General features: G+C 42.7%; 1 protein-coding gene across 6 annotated transcripts in view; it reads left to right on the forward strand.

Moving 5' to 3' along the window:
* ralgapb (Ral GTPase activating protein non-catalytic subunit beta) overlaps positions 1–13,111 on the forward strand; it is a 192,179-nt gene that overhangs the window by 15,967 nt on the left and 163,101 nt on the right. For all 6 annotated transcript variants that reach the window (XM_059981071.1, XM_059981070.1, XM_059981073.1 and 3 more), the window contains 2 exons: positions 1,519–1,705; positions 11,505–11,636. In XM_059981071.1, the coding sequence (XP_059837054.1) occupies positions 1,519–1,705; positions 11,505–11,636 (319 nt within the window). The remainder of the gene's footprint in view (positions 1–1,518; positions 1,706–11,504; positions 11,637–13,111) is intronic.

Below are 13,111 nucleotides of genomic sequence, written 5' to 3' on the forward strand. Positions count from 1 at the left end.
CTCAAGTTCAAATTTAATTGTCAATCAACCATACACATAAACAAAACAGTGTTTCTTTGTGGATAACTGACCTGCTGAGTTCCTTCAGCCTTTTCTATGCGTTGCTCTTGATTTCCAGCATCTTTAGAATCTCTTCTGTTTAGTCAAAGACTTTGTTTTTAAGGATCATCAAGAGAGGAAAAAAAATTAAGAAACGTGTTTCATAGCTCAGATTGAGGTTGTTCCTCAATTTTGCTAAAACTACCCTAGCCTTACTCTATGGCTGGGTTTCCCAACCTGGGGTCCACTGACCCCTCGGTTTACGGTTGAGGTCCATGGCATAAAAAATTTGGAACCCCTGCTCTGTGGTATACAGAGACCACCTAGTTGTGCATTTTGCCTGTGTGTTGAAATGGTGGTCAGTACAGGGGTTAGTGGTCAGATGGAGGGTGAGGCTGGTACAGGTTTGGAAACATGGGAGTGGCAAATACAGTGCTCTGTTATATCTCAATGCACAGAGTATAAGAAATAAGGTGGATGATCTTGTTGCACTATTACAGATTGTCAGGTAGCAATCAGTGGATTGTGGTTCAAGGATAGTTGGGGTATGTCCAAGGTTGCATGTTGTATCAGTGGGATAGGAAGGTAGGCAAAGGGGGTGGCGTGGCTTTACTGGTAAAGAATGCCATCAAATCAGTGGAAAGATGTGACATAGGATCGGAAGATGTTGAATCCTTGTGAGTTGAGTTAAGGAATTACAAGGGTAATAGAACCTGATGGCAATTATCTACACGCTCCCCCTCTAACAGTAGCTGGGATGTGGACCACAGATTACAACAAGAAATAGAAAAGGCCTGCCAAAAGGATAATGTGATGATAATCATAGGAGATTTTAACATGCATGTGGATTGGAAAATCAAATTGGTAATGGGTCTGAAGAGAGCAAGATTGTTGAATGCCTATGAGATGGCTCTCTAGAGCAGTTTATCGTTTACTAGGGGATCAGCTATTCTGGATTGGGTTATATGAGGAACGTTTGAAGGATGGAGGGGGGAATCTCATTGAAACTTTTCAAATGTTGAAAGGATATTTCCTGTGCTGGGGGAGTCCAGGACAAAAGGGCACAGCCTTAGGCAAGAAGGGTACCCATTTAAAACAGATACAGAGAAATTTCTTTAGCCAGAGGGTGTGAATTTGTGGAATTTGTTACTACAGGTAGCTGTGGAGGCCAGGTTGTTGGGTGTATTTAAAGCAGAGCATGATAGGTTCTTGATTGGACATGGCATTAAAGATTAGGGGGAGAAGGCTGGGGAATGGGGCTGGGGGGGAGAAAAGATCAGCCTTGATTGAATGGTGGAGCAAAAAATTTTAGTCATTAATACCATTACAGCACAGAAATGGACATTAAAAGCCTTTCACACCTCTTCCAACTTAGAAAATGCCCAGTTAGTCTTTGCTGCTCTTCCCTGAAAATGTATTTTTCAACTTCGTGGTAGTGAAGGAAAAACCTATTGCAGCTTTCAATTTGTTTCTCTTTAGGTGGTCTGGCAGAAAATCTCGCTGATAAGTTAATTGGCGTACTCTTTGAAGTCTGGTTCCTGGCTTGTACACGATGTTTCCCAACACCGCCTTACTGGAAGACAGCTCGAGAGATGTTGGCCAACTGGAGACACCACCCAGCTGTGGTAGAGCAGTGGAGCAAAGTCATCTGTGCACTGACATCTCGGTTAGTCCAATTCAACTTATTGTTGCGACTGTAAAATCATTTTCATGTTTAAAATTGGAAGGAAGCCATATAAATTAATTCAAATTAAATGATAATATTTGACAAAAGAACCATCTGCTCTCAAAATCAAATCGAGGATCAAAAGTTCTACTTCTAATTTAGAAATTGTAGAAAATAAAGATTTCCAAAAAGATTTTAATGAAGAACATGACCGGAATATATGTGACGAAGTGGCTACTTCAGTTTTATACCTATCGCAATAATTGTCTGTGTTAGGAAATATTTTGAATAGTCTCTCTGTTGTTAAGTAATAATGGTGAACAATTTTAAATTGAATTAAACAGTGATTGGCACGTATCAAAGAAGAATTGACCATTTTCAGAACTCACAACCAATCTTCATTAACAAAGGTCATATTCTCTCTCCCAATCTTGTTTAATCTTTAGTGAGAAGTTATCTTTTTGTAGTAAAAATAAATTATAAATTCTACCAATGGAACCTCTTACTAAAAGATTCATATTCAAAATAGTATCCAACAAATTAGATTCTTGCATATATGGAAACTTAGATAAGTATTTTGTAAAAAATGTCTAACCTGAAGATATTGTGGAAAGTGTGTATGAGAGAGAGAATATTTGCTAATTAACTCTTCAAAAGTCATCAATCAACTATCACAAAATAAATCTGCAAAAAAAAAGATCCCCGTAAAATCAATTGTCCCACAGCCTTGCTGGACGTAGTAGATCATAAATAACCTTTTTAAAGCCGACTCCTTAATATTGAAGGCAGGTGAACGGGGTTGAGGGGGATAATAAATCACCTATAATGGAATGGTGGGCAGACTCAATGGCCTAATTCTAATCCTATGCCTTATGGTCTGATAGTCTAATGTAAAGAAAAGTACGAGAGGATGTCAAAGGATTTTTTTTACACGGAGAGGAGTGAGTACATGGAACGCTGAGCCAAGGGTGGTGGTAGATGCAGATACTTGTCTCATTGCTACTGTAGTGCCCCGGTTAAGAGTTTTACTACTTACGCTGTAGGGTTTTTCATTTAATTACTTTCTGTAGAATCAGGATGTTCTGCTGTTCGTATTTGGGATTCAGGAAAAGATAAGAGTCTATATTGGGTCAACCAATCAGGATGGTGAATTGGGGGAAGGTTCTAGAGAAAGCTGGGTGGAGAGGAATTTGTGACAGACCCTAGTGGGGGTTGTGGTCTGTTGGAGAGAGAAGATCAGGAGAGATGGCTGTAGAAACTGAAGTGTGCACTTTGATGGAGTACAAGATGGGAAGTTCTACCGGTGATTGGTGATGAGGAGTCGGCGTCATGAGCAAGGGACACATCCAGCTCCGACCTTGTGCTCATTTAGACTGGTTTAATTATAATCGACCCTTTTATTTTTTCTTCTTTTCTTATTTTAATAACTGATTAAATTAACATTAGTAAATACAATTTACAATTGTATGTGGTGAACAATCTGTTACTTCTTGCTGACAGATAATTGCATGTGGGCAGTATTTACACTGTATTCACTCAGGTCGTGGTTCAGGTGGTTGAAACATCTGAAACACTCCATTTTGGTGGGACCCAAGTCATGCTGACCCTGGATGTACAGAGTGTGATAAAGGTGGCTTTCTCACCACTGAATCCAGTGGCTTTTAGCAGAGTGGCTAATGAACCAAGTTTCTAGAGAAAACCAGCGAAGGGAGGGTTTCACTACTATCAAGCAGGAGGTACAGAGCCTGAAGGCACGCACTCAGTGTTTCAGGAACAGCTTCTTCCCCTCTGCATCAGACTTCTGATTGGGCAATGAACACTACCTCACTATTTTTTCTCTCTTTTTCAACTATTTATTTAATTTATCTTTTTATTATTTTAGTATTTTTAATTATTCTGTACTGCAAATGTACTGCTACCACAGAACAACAAATTTCACAACTTAGGCCAGTGATACCATTTGATTCTGTCTCTGGTATAGTAGGGTTATAAGAGGAGAGGCTGTACTTGATCTGGAATTGGGAAATTAACCTGATCAGGTGTCAGTTCGCTCAGTGGGAGAGCATTTTGGAGATAGTGATCACAATTCTGTCTCCTTTACCATAGCATTGGAGAGGGATAGCAGACAAGCTAGGGAAACGTTTAATTGGAGTAAGGGGAAATATGAGGCTATAAGGCAGGAACTTGTATTACAATTACAGCACAGAAACAGGCCATCTCGGCCCTTCTAGTCCGTACCAAACACTTACTCTTACCAAACTTGGAGGCATAAATTAGGAACAGATGTTCTCAAGGAAATGTACAGAAGAAATGTGGAAAATGTTCAGGGGATATTTGTGTGGAGTTCTGCATAGGTATGTTTCAAAGAGACAAGGAAAGGATGGTAGGGTACAGGAACTGTGGTGTACAAAGACTGTTGTAGATACAGTCAAAAAGAAGGAAAAGATTATGAAAAGTTCAAAAATCCAGGTAATGATAGATATAGAAGATTATAAGGCTAGCAGGACGGAGTTTAAGAATGAAATTAAGAGAGCCAGAAGAGGCCATGAGAAGGCCTTGGCAGACAGGATTAAGGAAAACTCCAAGGCATTCTACAAGTATGTGGAGAGCAAGAGGATAAGACGTGAGAGAATAGGACCAATCAAATGTGACAGTGGAAAAGTGTGTATGCAACTGAAGAAGATAGCAGAGATACTTAATGAATACTTTGCTTCAGTATTCACTATGGAAAAGGATCTTGATGATTGTAGGATGACTTAGAGTGGACTGAAAAGCTTGAGCATGTAGATATTAAGAAAGGATGTGCTGGAGCTTTTGGAAAGCATCAAGTTGGATAAGTCTCTGGGACCCGATGAGATGTACCCCAGGCTACTGTGGGAAGCGAGGGAGGAGATTGCTGAGCCTCTGAAGTTCTGTAGGGTTGGAGGGTTGCAGATGTTGTTCCCTTATTCAAGAAAGGGAGTAGAGATAGCCCAGGAAATTATAGACCAGGGAGTCAGACAGACAGACATACTTTATTGATCCTGAGGGAAATTGGGTTTTGTTACAGTCGCACCAACCAAGAATAATGTAGAAATATAGCAATATAAAACCATAAATAATTAAATAATAGTAAGCTAATCATGCCACATGGAAATAAGTCCAGGACCATCCAACTGGCTCATGGTGTCTGACACTCCGAGGGAGGAGTTGTGAAGTTTAATGGCCGCAGGCAGGAATGACTTCCTATGACACTCAGTGTTGCATCTCGGTGGAGTGAGTCTCTGGCTGAATGTACTCCTGTGCCTAACCAGTACATTATGCGTCTCAATATCACCAAGACCAAGGAGATGGTGGTGGACTTTAGGAGACCTAGGCCTCATATGGAGCCAGTGATCATTAATGGAGAACGTGTGGAACAGGTTAAGACCTACAAGTATCTGGGAGTGCAGTTAGACGAGAAGCTAGACTGGACTGCCAACACAGATGCCCTGTGCAGGAAAGCACAGAGTCGACTGTACTTCCTCAGAAGGCTGGCGTCATTCAATGTTTGTAGTGAGATGCTGAAGATGTTCTATCAGTCAGTTGTGGAGAGCGCCCTCTTCTTTGTGGTGGCGTGCTGGGGAGGCAGCATTAAGAAGAGGGACGCTTCACATCTTAATAAGCTGGTAAGGAAGGCGGGCTCTGTCATGGGCACAGAACTGGAGAGTATGACATCGGTGGCAGAGCGGAGGGCGCTGAGTAGGCTACGGTCAATCTTAGAAAACCCTGAACATACTCTGCACAGCACCATCCAGAGACAGAGAAGCAGCTTCAGCGGCAGGTTGCTGTCAATGCAATGCTCCTCAGACAGGATGAAGAGATCATTACTCCCCAACGCCATTCGGCTCTACAATTCAACCACCAGGGGCAAGACATGTTAAAGTGCCGGGGTTAGGACTGAGGTTAAGTTACCACTCAATGCACTTTAGTAAACTATTTGAGAACTTTTTAAAAGCTATTTATTAATGCTTTTTGGGAGAGTGATTTTAGATGCATATCATATTTATACTGAGTTAAATACTGTATGTAATTAGTTTTGCTAACATAAGTGTATGGGACACTGGAAAAATGTTGAATTTCCCCTTGGGGATGAATAAAGTATCTATCTATCTATCTATGGAGTGGATGGGAGACATTGTCCAAGATGGCATGCAACTCGGACAGCATCCTCTTTTCAGACACCACCTTCAGAGAGTCCAGTTCCACCCTCACAACATCACTGGCCTTACGAATGAGTTTGTTGATTCTGTTGGTGTCTGCTACCCTCAGCCTGCTGCCCCAGCACACAACAGCAAACATGATAGCACTGACCACCGCAGACTTGTAGAACATCCTCAGCATCGTCTGGCAGATGTTAAAGGACCTCAGTCTCCTCAGGAAGTAGAGACAGCTCTGACCCTTCTTGTAGACAGCCTCCGTGTTCTTTGACCAGTCTGGTTTATTGTCAATTCGAATCCCCAGGTATTTGTAATCCTCCACCATGTCCACACTGACTCCTTGGATGGAAACAGGTCACCGGTGCCTTAGCCCTCCTCAGGTCTACCACCAGCTCCTTAGTCTTTTTCACATTAAGCTGCAGATGATTCTGCTCGCACCATATGACAAAGTTTCCCACCGTAGCCCTGTACTCAGCCTCATCTCCCTTGTTGATGCATCCAACTATGGCAGAGTCATCAGAAAACTTCTGAAGATGGCAAGACTCTGTGCAGTCGTTGAAGTCCGAGGTGTAGATGGTGAAGAGAAAAGGAGACAGGACAGTCCCCTGTGGAGCCCCAGTGCTGCTGACCACTCTGTCTGACACACAGTGTTGCAATTGCACGTACTGTGGTCTGCCAGTCAGGTAATCAATAATCCATGACACCAGGGAAGCATCCACCTACATCACTATCAGCTTCTCACCCAGCAGAGCAGGGCAGATGGTGTTGAACGCACTGGAGAAGTCAAAAATCATGACCCTCACAGTGCTCGCTGGCTTGTCCAGGTGGGCATAGACACGGTTCAGCAGGGAGACGATGGCATCCTGAGAGGCTGGTAGGCGGACTGGAGGGGGTGGCCTAACCATAGGCCGGAGCTGCTCCAGAACAAGTCTCTCCAGGGTCTTCATGATGTGGGAGGTCAATGCCACCGGTCTGTAGTCATTGGAGCCACTGGGACGCGGCGTTTTCGGCACAGGGACGAGGCAGGACATCTTCCACAGCACAGGAACCCTCTGGAGACTCAGGATCAGGTTGAAGACATGGTGAAGTACTCCACATAGCTGGGGGGCACAGGCTTTGAGTACCCTGTGGCTGACACCATCCGGGCCTGCAGCCTTGCTTGGGTGGAGACGTTTCAGCTGTCTTCTCACCTGTTCAGCTGTGAAGCCCACTGTGGTGGTTTCAGGTGGGGGAGGGGGTGTATTCATGAGGGTCAGGGTGGGGGGCTGTGAGGAGGGATAGGATGGGAGAGTGGAGTATGTATTGGTTGGGGGCCAACAACAGATGAATCATATGGGGTATGGGCAGGGGCCACTGTCAGATCTGTTGCAGAATAGGTTAAGTTCCTTGGCCCTGTCCAGGCTGCCTTCAGCTCCTCTGTTGCTAGTTTGCCAGAACCCAGTGATGGTCCTCATCCCACTCCAGACCTCTCTCATGTTATTCAGCTGGAGTTTCCACTCAAGCTTCCTCTTGAAGTCTTACTTGAGTGCTGGTAAATTGATGGAGAAGATCTTGAGAGGCAGGATTTATGAACATTTGTGAGGCATGATATGATTAGGAATACTTAACACGGCTTTGTCAAAAGCAGGTCATGCCTTACGAGCCAGATTTAGTTTTTTTGAGGATGTGACTTAAACATATTGATGAAAGTAGAGCAGTAGATGTAGTGTATATGGATTTCATCAAGGCATTTGACAAGGTACCCCATGCAAGGCTTATTGAGAAAGTAAGGAGGTATGGGATCCAAGGGGACCTTGCTTTGTGGATCCAGAACTGGCTTGCCCACAGAAGACAAAGAGTGGTTGTAGATGGGTCATATTCTATATGGAGGTTGATGACCAGTGGAGTGCCTCGGGGATCTGTTCTGGGACCCCCCACTCTTTGTGATTTTTATAAATGACCTGGATGAGGAAGTGGAGGGATAGGTTTGTAAGTTTGCTGATGACACAAATGTGGGTGTTGTGGATAGTGTGAAGAGCTGTCAGAGTTTACAGTGGGACATTGAGAGGATGCAAAACTGGGCTGAGAAGTGGAAGATGAAGTTCAACCCAGATAAGTATGAGGTGGTTCATTGTGGTAGGTTAAATATGATGGCAGAATATAGTATTATTGGTAAGACTTTGGCAGTGTGGAGGATCAGAGAGATCTTGGGGATCGAGTCCAAAGAATGCTCAAAGCTACTGCGCAGGTTGACTCTATGGTTAAGAAGGCATATGGTGCATTGGCCTTCATCAATCGTGGGACTGAGTTTAAGAATTAAACCCTGTATTAGACCCTGGTCAGACCCCACTTGGAGTACTGTGCTCAGTACAGGAAGGATATGGAAACCATAGAAAGGGTGCGGAGGAGATTTACAAGGATGGTGCCTGGATTGGGGAGCATGCCTTATGAGAATAGGTTGAGTGAACTCGGTCTTTTCTCCTTGGAGTGACAGAGGATGACCAAATCATTGACATATAGTGTATAAAGAATCGTTCTCAACACAGACCCCTGTGAGGACCACTAGTCACTGGAAGCCAGCCAGTAAAGGCTCCCTTTATTCCCACTCTTTGCCTTCTGCCAATCAGTCACTCCACTGCTTTATCCATGCTGGAATCTTTCCTGTAATACCATGGGCTCACAGCTTGTTATGCAGACTAGTGTGACACTTTGCCAAAGGTTGTAATAGAGAAATGGAGGTCATTTAAGGGTGGCACTTTGCCAAAGGATGTAATAGAGAAATGGAGGTCATTTAAGGGTGAAATTATGAGGGTACAGAATCTTTATGTTCCTGTTAGGTTGAAAGGAAAGGTTAAAGGTTTGAAAGCACCATGGTTTTCAAGGGATATTAGAAATTTGGTTTGGAAAAAGAGGGATGTCTACAATAGATATAGGCAGCATGGAGTAAAGGAATTGCTCGAGGAATATAAAGAATTTAAAAGGAATCTTAAGAAAGAGATTAGAAAAGCTAAAAGAAGATACGAGGTTGGTTTGGCAAATAAGGTGAAAGTAAATCCGGAAGGTTTCTACAGTTATATTAAAAGCAAGAGGATAGTGAGGGATAAAATTGGCCCCTTAGAGAATCAGAGTGGTCAGCTATGTGTGGAGCCGAGGGAGATGGGAGAGATTTTGAACGATTTCTTCTCTTCGGTATTCACTAAGGAGAAGGATATTGAATTGTGTAAGGTGTGGGAAACAAGTAAGGAAGTTATGGAACCTATGATAATTAAAGAGGTGGAAGTACTGGTGCTTTTAAAAAATTTAAAAGTGGATAAATCTCCGGGTCCTGACAGGATATTCCCCAGGACCTTGAGGGAAGTTTGTGTAGAGATAGCAGGAGCTCTGAAGGAGATCTTTAAGATGTCATTAGAAACGGGGATTGTGCCGGAGCTTTCTGTAGAAGTAGTAGAGGCCAGTTCAGTTGTGTCATTTAAGGTAAAATTGGATAGGTATATGGACAGGAAAGGAGTGGACGGTTATGGGCTGAGTGCGGGTAGGTGGGACTAGGTGAGATTAAGAGTTCGGCACGGACTTGGAGGGCCGAGATGGCCTGTTTCCGTGCTGTGGTTGTTATATGGTTATATGGTCTTCTGAAGATCTAAGTACATCACATCAATTCTTTGTCAATCCTGCTTGTAACTTTTTCAAGGAATTCCAACTGATTTGTCATGCAGTTTGTCCCTTGAGTATACCATGCTGATGATGGCATATTTTATCATGTGCCTCCAAGTATCCTGAGACCTCCTACTTAATAATCAATTCTGACATCTTCCCAACCACTGAGGTCAGACTAACTGGCCTGTAGATTCCTTTCTTCTGCCTCTCTCCCTTCTTGGAGAATGGAGAGACATTTGCAATTTTTCAGTCTTCCGGAATAATTCCAAAATAGAAACAGAAATCATTCATGCATTGGATCTTTGACTTCTTCACCAACAGACCACAATTAGTAAGGATAGACTGTCATATCTGAGCTAGGATTATCTTTAACACTGGTGCCCCACAAGCCTATGTCCTCACCATCCCCCCAACTCTCTATACACTCAGGACTGCGTGGCCAGGTTGTACTCTAACTCCAAATACAAGTTTGCAGATAATACTGTTGTAGTGAGCTGTATCTCAAGTAACAGTGGTTCTGGGTATAGTAAGAAGATAAAGAGCTTAGTGACATGGTGTCATGACAACCTTTCCCTCAATGTCAATGGACTCATAAAAGAGTACAGCTCAGAAACAGACTCTTCTGCCCAACTAGTCCATGCTGAACCATTTAAACTCTCTACTCTTAGTGATCTGCACCAGGACCATAGTCGTCCATACCCTTTGTATCCATGTACTTATCCAAAGTTCGCTTAACCATTATAATCAAACTCACATGCACCAATTGTGCTGGCATTTCATTCCACACTTTTACCACCCTCTGAGTGAAGTTTTCCCCCATATACCCTTTAAACTTTTCACCTTTCACCCTTAACCCATGACCTCTAGTCCCTGCAACCTGAGTGAAAAAAGACTACTTGCATTAGCCCTATTTATACCCCTCAAAATTTTGTATACCTCGATCAAATCTCTTCTCAATCTTCTACATTCTGAAGAATAAAGTCCTAAACTATTCAGTCTTTCCTTATGACTCAAGTCCTCCAGACTGGGCAACATCCTTGTAAATTTTCTCTGTACTCTTTCAATCTTTCTTATATTTTTTCTGTAGGTAGGTGACCAAAACTGCACACAATATTCCAAATTTGGCCTCACCAATGTCCTATATAACTTCAATATGACATTGCATCTCCTGTACTCAAAACACTGTTTTATGAAAGCAAGGTTCTGAGAGCTTTCCTTCCAACCCTATCTGCCTGTGGCGCAGCATTCAATGAATTATGCAGATGGTCATTGACTTCAGGAAGGAAGGAGGTGCATGTGCTCCTGTTTACGTCAATGTTGCTGAGGTCAAGAGGGTTGAGGATTTCAAGTTTTTAGGAGTTGGCATCACCAAGTCCAACCACATAGAAGCCATAACCAAGAAAGCAGACTGCCTCTACTTCAGATGCTAGTAGTTCAACCATCGTAAATTATGATCAATGCACCATAGAAATCCTTCCATCTGGATGCATCAGTACTTAATATGGCAATTGTTCTACCTGTGACAGCAAGAAACTACTGCTAATTGTGGTCACCACTCATAACATCATAGGTCATCCTCCCCGCCAAGGATTTTGTCTACGCTTCTCACTTCAGTGAAGAAGCTATTATAATCAAAGACCCCACCTACCCCAATCATTCTCTCTTCTTCCCCATCCCATTGGGTAGAAGGTACAAAAGCCTAAAAGCACATTCCACCAGGGTGAAGGATAGATTCTATCCCACTGTTGTTACAGTTCCCGAGCACGAGTTGATTTCACACTTTGTTGTCTGTCTGCTCTGCACTTCCTCTGTAACTGTATTACTTTATTCTGCACTCTGTTTTATCTTGTACTCCCTCAATGTACTGTTGTAATGAACTGAAATGTATGAATAGTATGAAAGACCAGCTTTTTTACTGTACCTCAGTATATATGAAAATAATAAACCAATTTACCAGTTTGCACTAAAATGCTGTTTCTCTTTGATAGGCTGCTGCGATTTACATATGGTCCTTCTTTCCCTCCATTCAAAGTTCCAGATGAAGATGCAAGTCTCATTCCAGCAGAAATGGACAATGACTGTGTTGCTCAGACATGGTTCCGTGTCTTACACATGCTTAGGTAAGTCAAAGTCATTTTATTATCGGAAGTTCATATAGAGTATGTCACCATATACAAACCCTGAGGTTCATTTTCTTGTGGGCATTCACAGTAGATCCAAGAAACACAATAGAAACTATATTAAATAAAGCACTCAACAAGACGGACAAACAACCAGTATACAAAAGACAACAAGCAGCCGATACAAAACAAAAAGAGAAAAAATAATAAATAAAGAGTAATAAAATATAATAATAGAAATATAGAACACCTACAGCACAATACAGGCACTTTGGCCCACAAAGTTGTGCAGAATCTTAGAAATTACTAGGGTTACTCATAGCCCACTATTTTTCTAAGCTCCATGTACCTATCCAAAAGTCTTTTAAAAGACCCTATCATATTCACCTCTACCACCGTTGCCGGCAGCCCATTCCATGCACTCATTGCTCTCTGCGGTTTTTTTTTAAACACAACAACAACTTACCCCTGACATCTCCTCTGTACCTACCCCCAAGCACCTTAAACCTGTGCCCTTTGTGACAGCCATTTCAGCCCTGGGAAAAAGCCTCCGACTATCCACATGATCAATGCCTCTCATCATCTTACATACCTCTATCAGGTCACTTCTCATCCTCCATCACTCCAAGGAAAAAAGGCCGAGTTCACTCAACTTATTCTCATAAGGCATTTTCCCCAATCCAGGAAACATCCTTGTAAATCTCCTCTGCATCCTTTCTATGGTTTCCACATCCTTCCTGTAGTGAGGTGACCAGAACTGAGCACAGTACTCCAAGTGGGGTCTGACCAAGGTCCTATATATCTGCAACCTTACTTCTTGGCTCCTAGATTCAATTCCACGATGATGAATATACCCTATGTCTTCTTAACCACAGAGTCAACCTGTGCAGCTGCTTTGAGCATCCTATGGACTCGGACCCCAAGATCCCTCTGATCCTCCACACTGCCAAGAGTCTTACCATTAATATTATATTCTGCCATCATATTTGATCTACCAAAGTGAACCACTTCACACTTATCTGGGTTGAACTCCATTTGCCACTTCACAGTCCAGTTTTGTATCTTATCAGTGTCCCTCTGTAACCTCTGACAGCCCTCCACACTATCCACAACACCTCCAACCTTCGTGTCATCAGCAAACTTACTAACCCATCCCTCCACTTCCTCATCCAGATCATTTATAAAAATCACGAAGAGTAAGGGTCCCAGAACGGATCCCTGAGGCACACCACTGGTCAACAACCTCCATTCCGAATAAATAATAAGTATTGAGAACATGAAATGAAGAATGGTTTCGGTGCTTTTTGGAGCTGTAGGCACCTAAAGTCTTCTTTAAGCTTTGACTAATTTTAACTGGACCAAAATATACAGTTCCTGAAGTGTCCCATTTAACTGGAATCCACTGTATATACACAGCCAAATGAAATAACGTTGATCTAGAGCAGGCATGGGCAAACTACGGCCCACGGGCCATA

The sequence above is a fragment of the Hypanus sabinus genome, chromosome 9 (assembly GCF_030144855.1).
Source record: "Hypanus sabinus isolate sHypSab1 chromosome 9, sHypSab1.hap1, whole genome shotgun sequence".
NCBI lineage: Eukaryota > Metazoa > Chordata > Chondrichthyes > Myliobatiformes > Dasyatidae > Hypanus > Hypanus sabinus.